Genomic DNA, 21,341 nt, shown 5'->3' on the forward strand with positions numbered 1-21,341 from the left:
ATGCTGCCATGACACAGATCCCAATTGTGTACTTCAACAGCAAAATATCTGAACTGTGTCACTGTTAACCATGTGGTTAAATCCAGCCATAAAATCATCAATGAACAGAACAGTGGTTGTGTAAACGGTCCTCAAAAAACCCGACACACGTTTTCTTATCTGCTAAAGCCTACTTAGTCTTCAGTGAAACTAATGTACAGTAAAAGCGTTTTTTTTGCAAGCAGCCTAAAGTCTTCAATGAACCCGATGTACAGGTTTTAGTTTACATCAACAACTCTTTCGAGTCTTCTGTCACATTAATGTTTTCACAACACAAAAGTCAATTCTGAAGACTTCCATGAACCTGACGAACTGTACGGGTTTTCATGAACACCAGCAACTCTTTGGTCTTTTCTCACCCTTAACATATATATTTTTTCAAAACACCAAAGTCAACTAAAAGCCTATTTTTTTTATTTTACAATTTGAGATGCAACATGTTTAGTAGCATATTTCCGAACAGAAAATCCCAAAATATGCAAATAAAACAGAAATGGCCATATTGTAGAGTAAATGTTCTCTGTATGAATGAAAAACTCATGTACGATGGAGTGCAGTCTGAATTCACACAGCCTGCTATTATTAAGGTGGCGTATCAGTGGTGGTGAGATTAAGGAGACTGCGGCTTGTCTCCTGGCTCAGGGGGTGAGTTGTTGTCTCCCAATTCAAAGGTTGTGGTTCACTCCTGAGCCCTTGTGATCATATCGAAGCACGATACTGGACTACCAGTTGCGCCCTATGCTCTGTCAACAGTCGGTAGGTAAATCAGGAGACAGCCATAAAACTCATCGAGTATACAACTTGAAGATGGAAAAGTGCTGCACAAAATGAAAGCCAATTTATTTTGTACCAATAAGTGTGTGGGTCTAAATTATAGAAAATAACAGGCAACCTTAGTTGACATAAAAATAATATTTAGTCTTTGCTCTGTGATGAGAGCGGGTATCGTGACATGAATCTGTTCCACGCACTTCAACCAGCCTGTTCCCAGACTTGCGGTCCGCCCAAATAAATCCACCCTGGGTCCTGTCCTGTCTGACTGAAATGATGAAGTCATCAGCACAAGGTCCATTCGTGTTTCCCAGGGGCCCATTTCCCTTTTCGACCCCCACTGGGATATTCTCAGGGAGCAACTTATTTTTTTTTCCAGGCGACAAACTTTCCATTACCCAAGCAGGCTATTGCAAAAACACTATTAACAGTCATATTTTATTTTGACTGTCATACTGAATCATAAACGAATGCAACAAATTGATATAGTGACTCCGTCTGTTTACCTTCACATCTTACTCGGCCTCTCCAACTCAAATTCCCGGGCGGAATTTTGGGCCAGCTGCTGTATCCTCAGAAATTAGTGAGTGTCCCACTACACGCTTTATCTGTGAAGTGTTATTTCTTACATATGATTAGCATTTTATTATTATTATTTTTTTTTTACAAAATAATGTGTCGTTAAAATATTCTTTGTTAAGTGTGAATATAGACACAATCGTGACATGTGACTCGTGGCAAGCCACCCATTTTAGTGTTATGGACTAGGTCAGCCAGAAAAGCGCCTCCTAATTGGAGCGTATTGCCGATGAGCATTTCAGAAGGATACATACTTTGGTCAAAAAAGGGTAAAAGATATTACAGAACCATCACGATTTGCTATTCTAAAACCGCATTACATTAATTGGTTTGTCAGGTCCATGCTGTCATGCAGCGAGACGTTCATTCTCACACACGCTTGAAAGCATTTCATAGCCGGCCGGGTTGCTATTGTCTACACTTCTGCACCAACATGTTGCCTTTTTGCATTCCTTGAGTCATTAGTATTGTTGTGTGGACTGACTCCGCCCACCATGTCAACACTGTGTGATTTGACAGGCAGATTTGAAGGCACTGTGACGTTTGCAACGAGGAATGGCACACTTTTTCCAAGTAGCTGCTTTGAACAGTAGGCGTTAAGACTGGTGAAATGATGACTACAGGAGGGTGTGTGAACCCAACATATGGTCTTCATCTACCGTCACCCATAAGACAACATTTACATAATCATTTTATTACAGCCATATAATCATGTAATACATTAATAGGAGATTTGAAATTCTGTTCTGATATGTGGCTTAAATAAAAAGACTTCACCATAATACTTAATCATATTTACAATTTGGTATGTACATTTGGATGAATTAGTGAAGCTTGCGGTAAAAATGTATGCGAGCTGGATTCTGATTCAAATTGTCCGATTACAAATTAATTAGATTCTTAGCGCATTATCCAGGTGAGTAAGCATAAATATGAGAATTTCTATTTGCTACCGTTTCATTTGCGGTAACATTTGTGTAAATTCAGTGTAAATTCAAATTACCGGATTATTAATTGCAATAAATCCGTTTCCTATCATATTATTCTGTAAAATTATCTCAGATTTGAGAAGTTCCTTTTGCTACACTTTCAATTTCACTCAGGTCTCACACCAAATATTGCTCTGTCTAATAGAAGCTCCTCCACTGCCTTTAACATAGTTCATTGACACCAACATGACACCAATACACTCCTTTCACAAAAAACGCAAGTACGTGAGTTTTCAGTGAATAACAGAGCATAGGTTCCAAAAAAAAGGTGAATTCATGAGTCATGAATCTCAAATATGCGCTGCAACACTATTCTGAAAATACGATTTTGATATCAAGGCGACGGCAAACACAGATGACTTGAATTCTATTGTCATTTAGTGTCTAGACTCCAAATACTATTCTCCCACAGTGTCAAACCTTGTTTATCAGTGTGCCGCTGCTTCTCCTCCCCTTACCACATTAAGGCAAGCTGAGATAAAGGGGCCCAGACCAAGTTGTCAAGTGGGGGTAGGGGCGGTCAATTAGCAGTGAACACCCAAGTGCCCTTTATACTCCTTATGACTGCCTGCCTTGCCAGGAATGTGCATTTCAAGACTCGCATGGTCGATGGCACAGGATATTTTACACAACCGTAGAACAAATTCAGCACTTGAGAGGATGTAAGCACTGCACAGCTCCACCAGGAGGAAGACAAACTCCAAAAGGAACTTCTGTCTTTGGGCCATGCTTGGACTGTTGCTTCATATACACACCTGCTTCATTGTGTCCTTTGAGTCCAGCGCCTCTGGAAGTGGAGTCTATGAGAATGAGAAATAGAGGGAACAACGTTTAACCAAAGCCATGCAATCCATTTTTTGAATAAGCACAATGAGTATCACCTAAGTATGTCTGTTTGATTGTCTATCGATGCCTTAAACATATGAAAGTCCCCCCTAAATCCTAAAACTGTACACCTTGACATTCTGCCTGTGTGAATCATTCACTGCCTCTGCTAAAGATGGGCTAATTCCAGACAGCCTCAAGGGATTAACAGAGGACAAACAACAAATCACCTGAAGTTACCATGAAATAAGTGGACTCCCATTACAAATGGAAAAGACAATGGTGTCCACATACTTTTGTCCACTAGGAAGTGCCTCGTTATTATAATAGGAGGGGATGATTGCAAATAATCAGGTGGATGCCGGAGAAATAGTGTGACTGGTGTGGTGACCAGCTAGCTAGCTACCATGTTTGTCACCTTTGACCTGTGCATGTTATGCTTTAACATTTTACCTTCCGTTTGCCGTGGATTTCATTTTATTAGTGTGTGACAGGTAATGTATACAATGATATGATTCTTAACTCTGTAAGTGTGCTTGGATTATTCTTGGCTACCTTGAAGCGCTTATTTTCTAAATAAGAGGTGTGAAGAGAAGCATCGGAAATTACATGCCAAATTAGCAACATTGTCACCATATTTAGCAAGCTTTCCAGCGCCTCTAGTAACTTTTTTTTTTTGGGTGGTGGTGGTGGGGGGGGGGGGGGGGATTACTTGCGACTTTGATTGCTACTTAAAAATAGGTAACCAGAGTGGTACCATTTTACCTTGTGTCCCATAGGATTCGAGAAATCTTGGTTGAGGGCAATCGCACTGAACAATGCCAAAGGCATGCCCGTTTCTATTTTGCAAAAGCCTTTGTCAACCTGTCCAAAAAGGTTGATCCAAGTTATATGGGGGGGGGGGGGGGGGGGGGGTTGGTTAGTTTTTAGTTTTTTCTACACAGGAAGTGTGTTTGATTAAAAAAAAATCATAAATGCACTGCACTGACTACGTGTTGCACGTTATCACACATCAACGCCAGACTGATTGATGAGTCGCTCATCATGTCATATCTCCTGTGCATCTGTTAAATGTCACCTCTCCCGCATACACATTGTTGTATTTCCTCATGAGTCATGCCAGTCACACAGCGGTGCTGACAGCAGAGTAATGATCCTCATTTTTTTGCGCTTGGAAGACAAATAAGCTAGTCAGCTGCTAAGTCTGATGACATGCTGAAAAGACATAATGTACACTTTTATGTAATGGCGCTGTAAAACCACATCTGAGGACATTGTCTTCTTAGTTCAGACCTGAATCAAATGATGCATGAAGCATATGCAGGAAATGTGGAAGAACCAGTTTGACCCCATGGACGCACAGTTACCATCAAGAGACTGGGGAATGTTAAGCATTTTTGTCCGGTGTACCGAATGTGCCTGCAGGAAGGAAAGGTAGTGGCAATAATGATGTCTTACAACATGAAATATAGCGCTGGCCTTGGTCCAAAACCTCCTATGTCACACTTTAGTGTATTTCATAATTTTCCACAAATCTATCATATTGTTCTGCCCACAAGTGTGGGTCTTATCAAAATAATTGACCTGAAGTATGAAAAATGGCTTGGTCTCATTGACAATGCAATGTTGAAAAAACAGGCCGTTTGGGGGGGGGGGGGGGGGGGCTGAAAAGTGATTATTTTGGAGGTATGGGAATTCCGCCCAAAGCCCACATTCTCCTCTTCAAAAACAATGGAATAGTGGCGTCACTTTCTTTTGCTGTAGACTGAAAAAAATTGAGTTTGACATTAAAATATATCAACAGTCAGCTTTTATTTCCAGGTACACGTGAAGCCCTGCTATAGAGCGGTTAATTGATTTTACAGTATCCAGTGGACCTACTTGTGGTTTGGCATTTGCTGATTCTATTCACGGATTTAAAAAAAATATATACATTTGTAACAGGTTTTTTTCCATTTTAAATTTTGGGAGCTGGCAACTCTTTTTTGATGGAAAGCACTCACTGGCTTTATATCTGCGCTTATTCACAAAAAAATTGTCTTTCTCCAATTGATTTGAATGACCATAATTCAAAATCAAAAAGGTAAAAACTCAAAGCCATTGCAAAAACAAGAAATAAGCCATGGTGTCAGTTGCTGACGGATGGATTGACCATGGAACCAACACCAGTTGATGAGATAAAGATTTTCAGACAAGAAAAAGACCCAATGATAACTTGACATTGGCAACAATCACCAGAGGTCAACAGTGGAGGAATCCCAATCTAATATGAGCAGTATGGAAGCCACAAACCAATTATTAGCAAGAATAGGAAGGTTCGGCAGGAATTTGCCAAAAACGGCATGTAGACAGCCTCAAGAATTTTAGAACCACTTTTTGTGGACTTGTGAGACAAAGAACTTTTACTGAAGTCATGGAAAGGTTAAAATCTGTAGAAAATAAGGTTACAACTTTTCCCATATCTACACATATTTTACCCCGTGACTTCCACCAGGGGCGGCCCGGTAGTCCAGTGGTTAGCACGTCGGCTTCACAGTGCAGAGGTACCAGGTTCAATTCCAGCTCCGGCCTCCCTGTGTGGAGTTTGCATGTTCTCCCCGGGCCTGCGTGGGTTTTCTCCGGGTGCTCCGGTTTCCTCCCACATTCCAAAAACATGCATGGCAGGCTGATTGGGCGCTCTAAATTGTCCCTAGGTGTGAGTGTGGGCGTGAATGGTTGTTCGTCTCTGTGTGCCCTGCGATTGGCTGGCAACTGATTCAGGGTGTCCCCGCCTACTGCCCGAAGACGGCTGGGATAGGCTCCAGCACCCCCCGCGACCCTAGTGAGGATCAAGCGGTTCGGAAAATGGATGGATGGATGGATGGACTTCCACCAGCTAGGAAGTGGCCAACAAGCCACTCTTGCTTGTTGAACCACCACTAAATGAGAATCAGCGCTTTGGGACACAGACATTCTGTGGTTGGAGCAAAGACTGAAGTGACCCAAGTGCATGTAGGCAAAGCTGCAGTAAGTGTTGGCGACTGCACAGATGAACGTTTTCACCTTTCAAACATTGCCTGTACGATCAATGAAGGTCTTGATGGAACACAACAAACCAGTGCCCGGAAATGGATTGTGAGTAGCTTTTCCACCAGAAAAAAAGACATTGTCCTCAAGAATGAGAGTCTCCCAACAAGTTTTCTAAATTTGATATTGCTTGCTTGTGTGACTGCTGCTTGGTTGTGCGTATTCCTGATGTCAACTTGAAATACTCACATGAGCACATTGCATTCATGGTCTACTTTTACTAGCTCATTCCGCACCGGATTGTTCCAACCGACTTTCACGACATGCGTTGTATGTCTTTTTGACAGCTTTTTATTTCCGTCCCATCTCCTGCTGCTTTCTGAGGCTGGCCCTTTGCCCCCGTCTCTAACAGTGGGTGACTCGAGAAGACATCCTCCGTGGTGTCAGGTTTTCTTGTGTAATTTATTACATAAGATAACTTGAACAGACACAACATCCGTCTATTCAGAACAGCGCTGCTTGTAATAAAATTGCGTTACAAAAAAGCTGATTGAAGAAGAAAAAAGGATTGCAAGATGTAAACTTCAATCTGATCTTTGTATTAAAAGTAAAAGTAGAACAAGTGGGATCTCAATGTGAATGCTGTGTCTTCACGTGACCGGGAAACAACAAGCTGAATTCTGTACACTCTTCTACAGGCTCGTCAAAGAAAGGGAATGTGAAGGTGAACAATAAACAATACACTATTTATAACAGGAATTTCATTTAAAAAAAACTTGCTTTCATTCCCTTCCTGTATCCACGCGAATTCTGCACAAATCAGGGCGGCCACAGCAGTGCAATGCGGCCACAGCAGTGCAATGCCCGGGTGCCCTTGGAAGAAAATCCACCTCTTTTTTTCCCCAAAGTTCACCAACACCTCGGCGATTATGCGGCCGTCCAGCAACCATTCCCACGCCGACTGACCAGCCTTCGGCTGGTTCTCACGTTCATGGTGGCGTTACGCGACCTCACGGCCGCCCAGGCAGCACTCTGAGGCGGACTTACCAATGTGTAAAAAATAAATTTAAAAAATCTATTTTTATTTTGTGAAAGCTGACACTGATAAAGCCATTCTCCGCACAATTCTTGTTCCAAAATAATGAACTTCTCCAAAAATACATGGAAGCAGTTTAGTCCTCGAGTCCTTTGAGGTTGCAAGGTTTTAGTTTTGCACAAGTGTCGAATGTACTTCATAACACCAAATTCAAATATGCTCATTTGGCAGGCCTTTTTCTCTCAAAGGAAATTGCATGCAACCTATGTTTAACCGATGTTAAGGATAAAACAGTGGAGAAAAAAATTGATTTTGATGGCATGGGACCTTTCGGCAAAAGTGCATTATTTCAAATTGGCGGTGTTAAAAAAAACAACAACAACAACACATTGATCCAATGTAAAATATTTGCTTTCATGGAGGGCTGCAGATATCTCAGAATATTAACGTTCAAGAGGCCAGAATTCTAAGGATTTGAACAATAAACAAAACAAATTGTTTGTCAATAATCAATTAATGATCTATTAATCTGTCAAGAAATTCATTGTTGCATCTCTACCGACAAGTCACATTTAACTGCATAAGAGGGACATGCTTTCTGTGTTATCAAAAGTCGCAAAAAAAATTAATTTGATAGAACGACACACATCGTTCCATAAAAGATGAATGCACTGTAATTATGATGCATGGCTATCTAGATTCGAGTTATGTGATGACTTGCGTAAAACAGAGACATGTGTTATGACTCGTGTGTCATGACTCTTGTTGTCATGACTCTCGTCTCATCACCCCTTGGCGTGTAATTTGCGTGCCCGAATACAACAATGCGTCCTTTCAAAAAGTGCGGTGAGACGTGTACATACCCAGCTGATGCCGCGTATGGTCGGCGTGTCCACTGAGCTTCGGTCGGGGAATACTTGATACTTGTAACTCCTGCACAGATGCATCCTGTTTCACATCTGCACAGTGGACCAGAAGAAAATCGGGAAAGTTCCCCCAGTCACGCGACTTGCGCATGGGGCGCACACACCCTCATCAGACGATCATTCGGAGAAAAAAAAAATATGGGACCATGGTACCGCTCGCGGAGTTCGTATGCTCCAGCATCCCGAAGTTGGACTAGACTGTATTTCTCTGGGCCAAATCGTCGTGCTGCGTCACTGAGTCAATCCTGCACAGGAGTGGCGTGCATGCGCGCTCGTGCACGCTTCGCCATACACGTGACCTTCCTTGGTCTTTTTTACCTCACTCCTTATGTCTTCATGATTGAAGCAGTACGACGGATAACGTTTCATTTATCATAAAATTGACTTAAGATCAAAAAGCGCACTTGCAGTGATCACGTGACGATCACATTTACGGGGTGGGCCTCGTCGTCACATTTGTTTACAAACGGTGTGGTTATCCTCAAGGTCGCCAAATTAGGCGCACTCGGCGAGTTACCACATTATTACCATTTTTTTCTCGTTTTTTTTTTTGGGGCGCTACCCACACAGTGTTTTTATTCAAAGAGTGAATGTAAATATTAACTTGACCACAGTAATCATGGTAGAAAATAAAAATTAAGTACAAACACAGCAAAGGGTGGGCAACTGTTTGCACATCCGCCTCAGGTCAAAGTTCATGGGTTCTTAACACTCAAATCTCGGCTCAAGCTTTCCATTACGGAGTTTGCATGATTCTTCCTATGCTTGTGTGGGTTTTCTGCGGGTACTCAGTTTTCCTCCCATGTTCTGTAATCATGCATGTTAGGTTAATTGAAGACTCAAAATCAGGGGTGTCAAATTCGTTTGTCACAGACCACTTTGTAGTTATGATTTCCTTTGGACGGCTGTTATGACTGAATTCAAATGTTCAAATCAACTACATAAATCCTCATGAGGATCGCGGGCATGCCGGAGCCTACCAAAGCCCGTGCTCTGGGCAGGAGGCGGGGTATACCCTGAACTGGTTGCCAGCAAATCCCAGCATACACAAAGACAAACAACCATTCCGGCTCACAACCACACCTCCCGAGTACCCGGAGAAAACCCACACAGGCGCAAGGAGAACATGCAAACTCCACACAGGAACTCCGGGGTCAGAATCGAGCACCAATTCTTGAAACTGCCTGAAGTAACTGTTTTAAGATGATGAACAGCCTCACTCGTTATGCTTATGTTGTCCCAGCTTTGGGTTAGGGAAATATTTTGCTGGCTGTGGTGATGGCAAAGTTCTGGATATATGACAGTGTTCGTACGTCTCAGCTCAAGCTTAGGAGTTTTGGTTCACTTTTTCTCACCATCGTTTGCACTTTGCTCTGCCATTAAACTGACATCCCAGCTTTATGGATCCATAAAGCTGCCTTTTGTGCCACCACAAGCATTCCGAGTGTGCTACCTCAAATGTGTTTGAAGCACAGAAGCAGGTGAGGGAACACATTGCTGCTTAGCTCACGAGGTATTGCATCAATCATAATCGCAACACATGGTCAAATAAAAGTAATTTGAAAGAGATGGTTTTATGCATCCTTAAATGTATTTATGAGACTATAATGTAAAAGTTTGACCCATAAAAGCTTGTGCAATAGGGAGTTCACCACGCATTTTAATAGCTGACGTTTGAGATAAAAATTCCACCTGTTGCAATTAATTCATAAATATGACAAAGTATATTACTATCTTTTATGTATTATTGTCACGCTTGTCTTATGAAAATATGATGTCCGAGTGAAAAACCAATGGCAAATACGTAAAATGTCATTAAAATTTGTAGACAAGTGTAATTAAAAATTAATCTGGTGTGTTTTCTACCACTCCTTTCTTTTTCAACTGAAATCCTCAGTACCTGATCCACTTTGGCCTCGACAAGATACATGGCCAAGAGTGTTTAGCCTTGGCCATGTTGAAACAATAAAACATCTGCATGAAATGCGAATATGACTTTTTAAGTTCTGAATCTTTGTTTGGGCTCTCCTGTATGGAGTTGTATGTTTATTGATTGATGTATGGATTGAGTGATTTTTGTCAATTTCAAACAGGCAGCAGCAAGCAAAGAATTAATTTTTTTATAATTTAAAAAAATGACATCAATGTCGTCCGTCACTCGCTAGCTACACACATTAAACTGTGAGACAGAAGGGATGACACTACCAGACAAACTTTTCCACAAGTCCTTTTAACTGTGTTCACTTCCAGTAGATGTTCTTTTGTCCTTTCAGAAACGATGTGTCAGAAAGCCAATGGAAAACACAAAAACTTTGTTTTTTAGTGTGCTGTCTGCAATGAGGTCTAGTGAGGTGCACTGATGTCATGCATTGAATCTGATGTCTAACATTTTTAAACAGCATAGGGAAAATTTTAAAAGCTTTAATGTACCATTCAAGGTACCATTTTATAAGGCCTAACATACCACACAGCACACAGAGGCATAAGCTTAAAAGGCCTGAAGAAATAAAATCATTTAACGTCATGCTATTTGAATTCTCTTTTCTATTAGACCACTGAAGTTGCACTTAACTGTGCTTTACATTTCACGGGTTGCTGCCCTCTACTGTGGAGTTGAATAATAGCAACCTGCATTAAAATTAAAGGTCAAAGTACAAATAGTGTGAAGTAAGTTCAAGAGAGAAAGCAAAACCAGCAACACTAAAACATAACCAGTGGTGGCAAGTAGCAAAGTACAAATACTTCACCACAATACTTTCTGATGACCTTTTATTTTATATATCTGAAAACAGATAGGGCGGCACGGTGATTGACTGGTTAGCACGTCAGCCTGACACTGCAGAGGTGCAGGGTTCGATTCCGGCTCCGGCCTTCCTGTGTGGGGTTTGCATGTTCTCCCTGTGCCTGCGTGGGTTTTCTCCGGGTACTCCGGTTTGCTCCCAGATTCCAAAAACATGCGTGGCAGGTTCATGGAACACTCTAGACTGTTCCTAGGTGTGAGTGTGACAGCGTCTGGTTCATTGATTTGTACTCTGCGATTGGCTGGCAACCAGTTCAGGGTGAGGGCGGCCCGGTAGTCCAGTGGTTAGCACGTCGGCTTCACAGTGCAGAGGTACCGGGTTCGATTCCAGCTCCGGCCTCCCTGTGTGGAGTTTGCATGTTCTCCCCGGGCTTGCGTGGGTTTTCTCCGGGTGCTCCGGTTTCCTCCCACATTCCAAAAACATGCATGTCAGGCTGATTGGACGCTCTAAATTGTCCCTAGGTGTGAGTGTGGGCGTGGATGGCTGTTCGTCTCTGTGTGCCCTGCGATTGGCTGGCAACTGATTCAGGGTGTCCCCCCGCCTACTGCCCGGAGATGGCTGGGATAGGCTCCAGCACCCCCCGCGACCCTAGTGAGGATCAAGCGGTTCGGAAAATGGATGGATGGATGGACAGTTCAGGGTGTACTCCGCCTACTGCCTGAAGGCGGCTGGGATAGGCTCCAGCACGCCCGCCACCCTTGTGGGGATAAGAAAATGGATGGATGGATGAAGACAGATGTATTTTTTACTCCTTTGTCTTGTTGATTTTTCACAAGGCTATTTGCAATAGTCAAAGTAGGCCCTAGATGTTTTTCAAACATGTTGCTTTGCGCCAACCTAAATACAATCAGCTTCGGGTGTTGAAACATGTAGGAAAATTACTATAGTTAGTAACGTAGTGTTTACCGCTTTCCTCCCCTCCCCGTTGTACACAATTTTGGTATTAAATAAAATGTATTTTTTTTACTTGAACGTTGTTCTGTAAGTAACTATATTTTAGTGTTTGCGCTTCCAAGCACAGGAGTTGAATCTGTATCAAGTTTTTTTTCCCCCGCACGAACATACACTACAAAGTGGGGGGTTTTTTTCAACCGCTGTGAGCAAAACAAATGTTCATGTTGAAATCATGTTCAGAATTACTTTAATTAAGGGTGGGGTGTGTGGTTGGGTATTTATGGTCATTATGTAATTCGGTGGGTGTTTGTGATCAAGTCTGTCTTTTGTGTTTATTTACATCCATGCGTGTTTCTATTTGGATCCTTTGAGGAAGGGAGTGGGGTTTCCTGCGACTGATCTACGCCCATGGAATGTTTACTTTGCCAACTGTCTCTGGTGTGTGTCTTGTGACACACAAACACACCGGCACACATTTGTCAAGCTCTCTAAGTGAAGACAATTGGTTAAAGCCTTAATAACATCAGGATTATACTTATGTAACCATTTACTATTCCAACGACTAAACTAAACTAAACATGAACCCGAGCCAATCTTTGTCATACGGTATTGACCGAAACACACACACACAATAAAGTCTCCCTGCCAGGTCAGGAAAAGGAAGGAAAACGTGCGCACGGGTGTGTGTAGTCAGTACTGTTTGCCATCGACTGGCTCGTGCGTGTGCCTGTAAATGACATTACAGCTAATGGTGACACCAGCAAAAATTCACATATTGATAATAAAACACATGATGACAACAACATTAGCCATTAACACTCTTAAATTAACATTAAAAAACATAGTTGTCTACTACAACAGAGTTCAACTAAGTAATTCAAATGTAAAATGTATTTGTTTAGACAATGTGTGATATGCAAACGCAGCTAATGAACATTGCAACAGACAGCATGTAATATTAATCAGCTGAAAAATATGTTATTTGCAAACTGGCTCATATACAAAGCAAAAATTGGGAATGATAAATATTTGGGAGTTGATTTTAAATCCCATGTGCAATTATAACATCTTTAGATTTAAATGGTGTCCAGACTTGGTTATTATTTTGAATTGATCACATAAAGTTAGATTAACTCGGCAAGGATGTCATTAGTTCAGCTCTGCGTTCATACCTGCACTTCACTAGCTTGAGAAAGATGAGTCGCTCAGCTCACCTGTATTTTCACACGGTAAGTGAAATTAATTACTAGTTGCAAACAGCAAATTTGGCCATATCTGTACAGTAGCTAGCAGGCTATGGTAAAATTGACCTTGTTAGTGAAATGTTCATTCCAAAAGTAAAAGTAGTTGCAGCAGGAATAGTGAGTGAAAAAACAAAGTGCAGGACTGTTTGCCTTTAAAAATGTGTTGAATAATATGATTAAAACTCTTCGAAGTATTTTAAGAGTTACTTCTGTTTTTCAGAAACATTTCAACCACATTCAGAGCAACTCAGGCTTTCTCAAATGGAGGAAAAGCGAAAGGAAGTTCCTGACATGAATGGTGTATTTGAGCTCAATTCTTTTACTGAAACACTTTGTGTGTGTGTTTTCAATGTTATCTCCGAGGTGTGAAAAACAAAACAGTACAAAGTGTTGATATATTAAAATAAGACAATACAAAGTGTTGATAAATTTGAATAACACAGTACAAACTGTCTATAAACCAAAACAACACAATATGAAGTGTTAATTTAAATACAATACAAAAATGTGATTCAATTGAGTTTACAATGAATTTAGTGACTTCAATTTACCAGAGCCCACCTTCAACTACTGTACTGAGAAGAGTTTAAAAGGTCACCGCTAAGAGTTACTGTTCCTGAAACTTAGATGAGGTCGCGGTTGCATATGTACACCCACATTTAGTTGATTTGACCTCTCGCCGAGATGCAAATTTGCTGTGTATGACATAATTTAAAGTTACAGATTAATTTGCATCGAACATCACTCGCGTCATCTGTCAAGCAAGTACAAAGGAAGTGACTCACCGTGGGAGAGCTCGTGACATTCTTTTGCTTATCCATAACTTTGCAAATTGTTTGTCTTGCTTTTTTTTTTTTTTTTTGTTTTTTTTTTTGCATGTCTTTTTGTAACAGCTCTTCATCTGTTCCGTCCTATATGAAAGATAATTCTCAGGACAAACAAGGCTGTGTGATTTGCGAGCAGAGTTTTTGCAGATGGCCTCTCTCTGATTGGCTGTGGAGCATTGGCCTCAGGGGCATGAAGCATTTTCTTTCACATGGTGGCGACAAGTGGGCTTGTTGTGTAACTTGATTTAAAGCTAAGCTGGAAAAAAATACATGCATTAAACAGAACGGCACAATATTTGCGGAGAATAACTGATTCAAATCAGCACTTTTTCACCTCTTAATTGGCTTTCGTTCCATTTCACATCATAATTGTATAGTCTTGATTATGTTTCAGAGGTACTATTGTTCCTCAACTATGTCCTGTGCAGATCAGCTGAGGAAAAAAACCCACAAGATAAGATGTCAGAATATTTCATTAGACACATCCAATATCTGGGCCTCTGCCAAATTTGGTCAGAAGGAAGAGAAAGTTCAGGGAAAATTCAGAAATTTGACCCAATTATTGGTATTTATCAAGGGTTGAACAAGTAAAGATTTTGTGTCGTCGAAGTGAACGTAATAAAAGTTGGAAGTTGATTCCTGGATGACTTCCGAGTGATATTCTTTCAATACAGTACAGTGGTCCCCGCCGTTTTTGGGTCATGGGCCAGTTCATAGGAAAACATTTTGATGCACCGGCATAGAAACGAATAAATCCATCCATCCAATTTAACAAGATAGAAATAGATAAAAATCATTATGATTTACTGATGATGCTGATTTATTTCTGGAAAGTTCTCAAGTATTTACATTTTCACTTCCACAACGTTCCAAGGAAACCACAATGTTCCATTTTCACTCGCCACTAACAATGACAGACTGAGCTATTTTTGAAATCACTGGCCCATGAGTTACTCATGTGGTCTTGTGGGGCGACCTGGTGCCCACGGGCACACTATTGGTGACCACTGATTTATAGTGATGGGACACATTTTTTTTAAACCTAGACCTAGCTCGCTAATATTAACATGACTTGATATCAAGGAATTTGGCTCCACTGGCTTTGCTAACCTCACAAATTTCAGTCACAAATACTTTTAAAATTTTTATTTGTTCCATGCTTTTTCAGATGAGACAGAGATTCTGCGGTCATTCCGTACCAAATCTGCCAGTGGGTTTAACCAAGCAGATTTTGATCATGAAGTTGTGACCATTAATTTGACCTTGAAATTCAACTTATGGATGACTCATTTTTGCCGCTAAACAAACCACTTGTCAAAAATAAATACCGAAGAACAGATATCCGCGTACCTGATACTCTTTCCTCCTGGCTCGATCTTATTGCAACGCAGTAGCATAAGTCCACGTTATTAATTTGTTTTTTTTATTGTTTATTGTTGTTTATGTGATATTTGCTCTATCACTTTCTATACAGCGGTCATTGTTTTAAAGTGCTCTATAAATACAGTTGACCTGAGTTCAGAGGAGTGATGTGAGGACAGACGGCTAAAAAGTTCAGAGTAGTGATGTGAAGACAGACGGCAAACAGTTAATGTTGATTTTGCCTTTTCATGTTGCAACACTGCGGGGAGGATTTCTCTCTTGCTGTTAGTGTGTCGTCTTTGTGGCGGCAAGAGCGAATCCGTCAGCTGTCTATCTCGCTGCGGTGTTGTTGATATTATATCTTCTTTTCATATTCGATGTTTTTACACGAAATTCCAAGGCGCTCTTTTGGTGTATAATTCGATCGCTCTCTTCGTTGACCGCAACAAAGCTTTGACCCTCTGCGGTTGTTCTCACAAGGCCGTGTTCATCTTATTTACCGATACCCGTCGTTAGCATCGAGGCTATCGACTTACGTAATGTTGCGATAAGGTAAACTGGCGAAGGATGGAGCTGGTTTAGCAGCGTGTTTTTTAGAAGTAAACAGTGCGTTCCCTGTTCACACACGCGTCCGAGGCGGTCGTTCGACTTCGATATGGCATACAGAAGGATATATATCAGCATAGGCTACGCTAGTTTTGGTGCCTTGGTTGGACTTTCGGCGTTTTTGGTGTGGAATATCGTTTATCATCAGCCATGGACGGCGGCTATGGGAGGCCTCTCAGGTACGTAAACGCGATTGTACTTGACAGACTAACCCTATCACCTTGTTTTCTTTACCTATTTCAAACAACAAACCAAGACATGTGTTAACAAAACTGTAACTTCCTTAAAATGTGTCTTCGCGGAAGTAGTGTTGTACAATGGTTAATAGTTTGCTCGCAATCAGGCCTTCTGGCCTTGTTGCATTCCTCACAGCATGACTTTTGCACCGTGGTTGTATTGCACAATTACGATTTACCATAACAGGAGATACAATATGAATATTCTTCACATTTAAAACAGTTCATAGGTGTCTGTTGTGTTTACTAATCTCCCTTAAATTGCATGCTATTTAGGTGCAGGCACCGTTACAAATTATTTTGTAAAACGTGAGTGTTTCCTTTAAGAGTTGATGTGGAATTTATTCAACGTTTCATAATACTACTGATGCATTCCGTTGTTTGTGGCCTCAATATATACACTATTTCCTCTTGTAGAAGCCTCTGCTGTAGTAATTGCCGTGCCTGTACAAATTGCCCTCCATGTCATCCTGTTTTATAAAAAGCAGGGCAAAAATCCCAAAATAAACTACTCTGGTTTTCCTCACATGGTGATGCGAAATGTCCGGCAATATCTCTATTATGGCTTCTTATCCCATCATCATTGCACAACGGTTGCAAACTTGGCAAGGTTTCAGTGGCGTTTACACCAAAGTTGGTTTGTCTTTGGGGGAAGTTGTCCTTTTTTGTGTGTGAAAGTTTTTGGTCAAAGGCCTCAATGAGGAACTAAAAATTACGAAAAATTACAAGTATAATACCGTTTGTCATGTGAAACTAGACCTTAAAAGGAAATAAGACATTCTATTTTACAGGAAAGACATATAATTGGTAAGAATCGAGGAAGACTGGGTTGGATATAAATTGCCTAACTCCCCAAAGCTGATGGCTTCCAGCTTTTTTTTTTTTGGTCACTCCCAGTTGAAGACAACTGTAAAACAAAACAAAATCATTCAATCAAGTTATTCAACCAAACCATATTTAGTCAAACGAAAGTCCCCTTGTGTTATGAGAAACACTTGAGGTGGCCTGATGTGAAATTCGCATAAATATTACAGAATTGTACTACCTTGAACACACACGGAGCAGCAACACAAAGTACAGAACAATACAGTACTCACAGGCAGATATTCTGTTGTGTGGGAACAGCAAATATTAACGACTGCACTAAGAGTACACAAGTGTTAAGTTGAACACACTTGTGAACGAAAAAAAAACAAAACATAAATGGTTGCTTTAAAATAAATCCGCTAAATGGTTTGACCATGATTAATAAAACTATATATAGCGGGGGTTCACTGTTGTGGTGAAATAACAATACAAACCCAATTCCATTGAGTTTTAATATGCGCTGTTGTGTGTTTGACAGGCGTGTTGGCACTTTGGGCTTTGGTCACACACATCATGTACCTTCAGGACTACTGGCGCACATGGCTCAAAGGCCTCAAGCTCTTCATCTGCGTCGGCTTGCTCTTCGGTGTCCTCTCCATGACAGCCCTCATCACCTTCTTGACGCTGGCCATTACACAGAAGCAATGTAAGAGCCTCCCATGCCACGACTTGTTTACGGCAAAGAAGCCGAGCAATAATATTTGTTTGTGTACCGCAGCTCTGACTGATCCGAGGAGTCTGTATCTGTCGTCCGTTTGGAGCTTCATGACCCTCAAGTGGTCCTCCCTCTTGGTCTTGTACTCGTTTCGATATCGGCAGGAGTTTGCAGACATCAGCATCCTCAGTGATTTTTAGATGGCTGTGACAGACTCTGAGGATTCTCCGGCTTGGGCTCAAAGACTTTTTATCACAACCGAAGGATTTGTGTAGGTCAAATAGCCACTGACTTTGACCATCAAGACGTGCAGTCGTGTCATTGTATTTATGTTGTGGCTAACAATCTTTTCTTGTACTTGAATGCATGTCTCAACTTCAAGGCTACTTTCTGTTACGTTTTTTTAATCACCATCTTTGCTAGTTTTTAAACAAATCCTGTTTGCTCCGTTCCAGGAAAAAGTCAGGCTGTTTATAATGAGGCCAAAAACGGAACAAAAATTCAAACAGGCAGGCCAACCAGAGACCCAACTATTTGGACACAAGCAATTAATAAGTCAACTTTCCACAATATGTCCTCTTAAAATGTCTACTGTAGACCAGCAGTTCAAAACAACTATGACAGAACTTTCAGAACGTGCTTCTTCCAGTGACATCATCTTCTCTGTGCAGCGCTGTTTTCAGAAAACATTGACAGCTCTGGGGGTTTTTTTTCTTCCCAAACAAGAGAATTTGAAAACAGTTAATGCCAGTGTGTTAGCTAAAATGGCAATGGAGCACCACAAGGATGATTTGTTTTTAAAAAACTACTAATGTATTTGGACTAGAAACTGCTAATGTGGTTCAAGTGACGCGACTGCAATTATATTTTGGGGGGTTTCAACTGGCAAAATTATATCATGATAAATGTCACAAAAACACGCTCGGAATCAAATATACATTTTAGATATAACTGACACCTGCTGAAATACATTTGGGGATGGTTTTTTTTTTTGTTAATCCTCAAAAATCTTTAAAAATAACGTGTCTATCAATATTTTCCAAGAAAAATGGTCAGGGGCTGGGGGGTTTAACACAAAACACATTCAATAACTCGCGCTAAAGCATAGATCATAAAATATGGTTTAAATATGCCATATAGGAAGTGTGTCAATCATTAAATAAGGAAAGTAATTGCCAACAGCCGAACCATGCAATGTTTTACATATATGTCGTATGATTTATGAATGATGCTTTTGTGTTCACATTTTAAACCACGCTAGGTACTGATGAAAGGCTTGCACAATGTTGTATTTGATGAGCCCTGCAAGCACAAACAATTGGCGAGCATGTGTTTAGCCTTGCTTTACAAGGTGACATTGTCAACTACCGGCACTGTTTCTGGCATGCAGACACACATGTTGTTGATCTGTATGAACACAATCTTGGACTCTGCTCACAGGCTAGCAGTTTTCTTTGCTGTGCTTCATCTCAGTTGTAGCGCCGCACATGTTCAGTACTCTACTGTATGTCGTCGCAGAGCCATGCACATTTTGACCAATGTCACAAAAGAAGGCAGTGTAGAGGTAACAGATCCCGAGTTAGATATGTAGTACATAGTCTTTGCAAGAACACATCTGTTTTTAAGCATTAAGATAAATTATTGTGTTGGGTGATTATAGAAACATGAATTATAATCTTATTAACCTCTGTGCTCCTTTCTTATTCTATTCAAATGTGACCCCGGTCATCTTTCAGACACTTTAATGTATAATGCTTTGGACTATTGTTTACATTCTCCAAGATTCTACGTATGCTTTTGCGTGACCAGAGCAGCACTGTGCAAGTTGCTTTTCAGGTCCACCAGGGGGAGAACCGCCCCCACATTTCTCCTGTAGATGAACGCTCAATGCACTTTAATATCGACGCTGTTGTTGGCAAACACATTCCATCATATTTGTTGTTTTGCCTGCTATTCATGTGCGTGGCCATGTTGAAAATAAGAGGTGGAAGATGTATCATTTTAAAATATCTTGGAAGTGTTTTTGCGAATGTGTGCAGGAATCTCCGAAGTGTGCATTACTGAATTTCATGTATGTTGTCTCACCCTAATAATAAAGTGATTCAGCTACTCAACAAAGTTGAATGCGTTTTATTCAAGTCGGCCTACAACAGGGGTGTCCAAAGTCGGTCCTCAAGGGCCGCTGTCCTGCCTGTTTTCCAGCTCTCCAAGGAGCAACGCACCTGATTCAAATCATCAGGATCGTTCTAATGCCCTTTCAGAGCTGGCTGAGGAGCTGCTCATCTGAATCAGGTGTGTTGCAGCCGGGATAGATGGAAAACGGGCAGGACAGTCGCCCTCCAGGCCCAGAGCTGGACATGCATGGCCTACAAGGTCGTTTTCTTTAGTGGTTTAACGGAGAATGTGTCTTACTCGGGTCAGTGTGAAAATTGTTACTTTTACCAATTATACAATTGACCACCATTGACAATGTTAATTTTTTTTAAACACATACTTATATATAGCAATTTTAAAAACCCAGTAAACGATGTTATTTAATCACGTATTTTAATCACAGTCGTCGTCGTGTCGCTTGTTAACCGGCTATGAGTGGGCTTTATTTTGTTTGCGTGCACCTTCATATTGTGGCAGTTTGTTGACGTGTACAGTACTTCGTTATTGTCAAGAGCACGTAGTGGTTGTGCTATCATTTGCTCATATTTTCAAAATACAGTATGGTTAACTGTTACCTTGGTGGAAGTCTGCGCTTTACTCAGTGCCTTTCCAGTTAAGTCTTGTAATGCTTTTGCCGCTGTAATCTAGCAGCAGGTTTACAGGTTGCTGGACTTCCGGTGGATGTATGAGGCTATTAACAAATGATTTTAAAGTATTCTGGCAACATCTACTGCTGAACACCGCTTCTTCTCAGCAGAAAATTGGCACAAGTGATTACAGGGCTTGTGTCACCATCAGTTTGAATTTGGGTCGCCCGAGTCGTTCATTACTTTGCTGGACTTGCGAGCGTGTATTTAATTTAATCACTCGCAACTCTTTCTCTGAGCACTCATTTGTAGACACATCATTCACATCATATTAAGAAATATTGATATTGAAAAATGTCTTGTTTGTAATTAATGGTAGAGAAATATGGGAAGTTCTGCATCATTTTTAAGGCTAAATGTTCGGATCTGACCTTTAACAAGTGGATTACAGTATTCACTATGTCGTCTTCAACATCACTCCACATGTACTTACTGAGCTCCATTTTTTTTGTTTCACTGTAGTAACCCAACATAACCACAGGATGACACTGTGGGTTAATTGTAAAATCGTGGGTTCTTGAAGAAACTGAAATCTGAGTTTAACCCTCAAGGAAATCATGAAAGACAAAACTTTAAAGCAGCAACTGAAGCTATTTGAAAGCAAAAGGGGTTGTAAAAGTGTTGTGATCTATTTTCCTGTGATCCATATATATTGAGCAAAGGGAGGGTGGTTGCTGAGCTGGGACTGTTGCACCTCAGTGGCCTTACACATGAAGATGCAAATGAAAGGGGAGTGTGAAATTAAAACCTCCTGTTCCAGGAACACCCTTGAGGCTATGTCACACAGCACCCGATTTCTGCATTTCCAGGATTTACAGCCTTTCTCTATTTTTATCAAGATCCATGAAAATCTACACAACTCTGGAGAGGGTTTGAC

At 40.9% G+C, this 21,341-nt stretch overlaps 2 protein-coding genes across 3 annotated transcripts in view; one reads left to right on the top strand and one right to left on the bottom strand.

Annotated features, from left to right (window-relative positions):
* Positions 1 to 13,985, bottom strand: part of rapgef3 (Rap guanine nucleotide exchange factor (GEF) 3) — a 32,452-nt gene extending 18,467 nt beyond the window's left edge. Inside the window, exons 1-3 of one of the 2 annotated variants that reach the window (XM_086105334.1) lie at positions 13,896 to 13,985; positions 8,109 to 8,204; positions 3,134 to 3,178 (exon numbers count right to left, since the gene is read on the bottom strand). In XM_086105334.1, coding sequence (XP_085961460.1) covers positions 3,134 to 3,178; positions 8,109 to 8,192 — 129 coding nt within the window. In that variant the 5' untranslated portion in view covers positions 8,193 to 8,204; positions 13,896 to 13,985. The remainder of the gene's footprint in view (positions 1 to 3,133; positions 3,179 to 8,108; positions 8,205 to 13,895) is intronic. The other variant, XM_086105345.1, reaches the window with a different exon arrangement.
* A 1,617-nt stretch (positions 13,986 to 15,602) lies between these two features.
* Positions 15,603 to 19,781, top strand: slc48a1a (solute carrier family 48 member 1a). The gene is made up of 3 exons (XM_086105358.1): positions 15,603 to 16,084; positions 17,487 to 17,654; positions 17,727 to 19,781. Exons 1-3 carry the CDS (start codon positions 15,955 to 15,957, stop codon positions 17,861 to 17,863), a joined length of 435 nt encoding a protein of 144 aa, XP_085961484.1. The 5' UTR covers positions 15,603 to 15,954; the 3' UTR covers positions 17,864 to 19,781.
* The last annotated feature ends 1,560 nt before the right edge of the window (positions 19,782 to 21,341 follow it).

The sequence above is a fragment of the Hippocampus guttulatus genome, chromosome 1 (assembly GCF_054856545.1).
Source record: "Hippocampus guttulatus isolate MCC_2025c chromosome 1, RoL_Hgut_1.0, whole genome shotgun sequence".
NCBI lineage: Eukaryota > Metazoa > Chordata > Actinopteri > Syngnathiformes > Syngnathidae > Hippocampus > Hippocampus guttulatus.

What these genes read in the sequence shown, in the direction of transcription:
- slc48a1a (XM_086105358.1), top strand. Translation starts at nt 15,955, where the DNA reads ATGGCATACAGAAGGATATATATCAGCATAGGCTACGCTAGTTTTGGT. An exon ending in GGCTATGGGAGGCCTCTCAG is followed by an intron (nt 16,085 to 17,486) that starts GTACGTAAACGC and finishes TGTGTTTGACAG; the next exon opens with GCGTGTTGGCACTTTGGGCT. An exon ending in GGCCATTACACAGAAGCAAT is followed by an intron (nt 17,655 to 17,726) that starts GTAAGAGCCTCC and finishes TGTGTACCGCAG; the next exon opens with CTCTGACTGATCCGAGGAGT.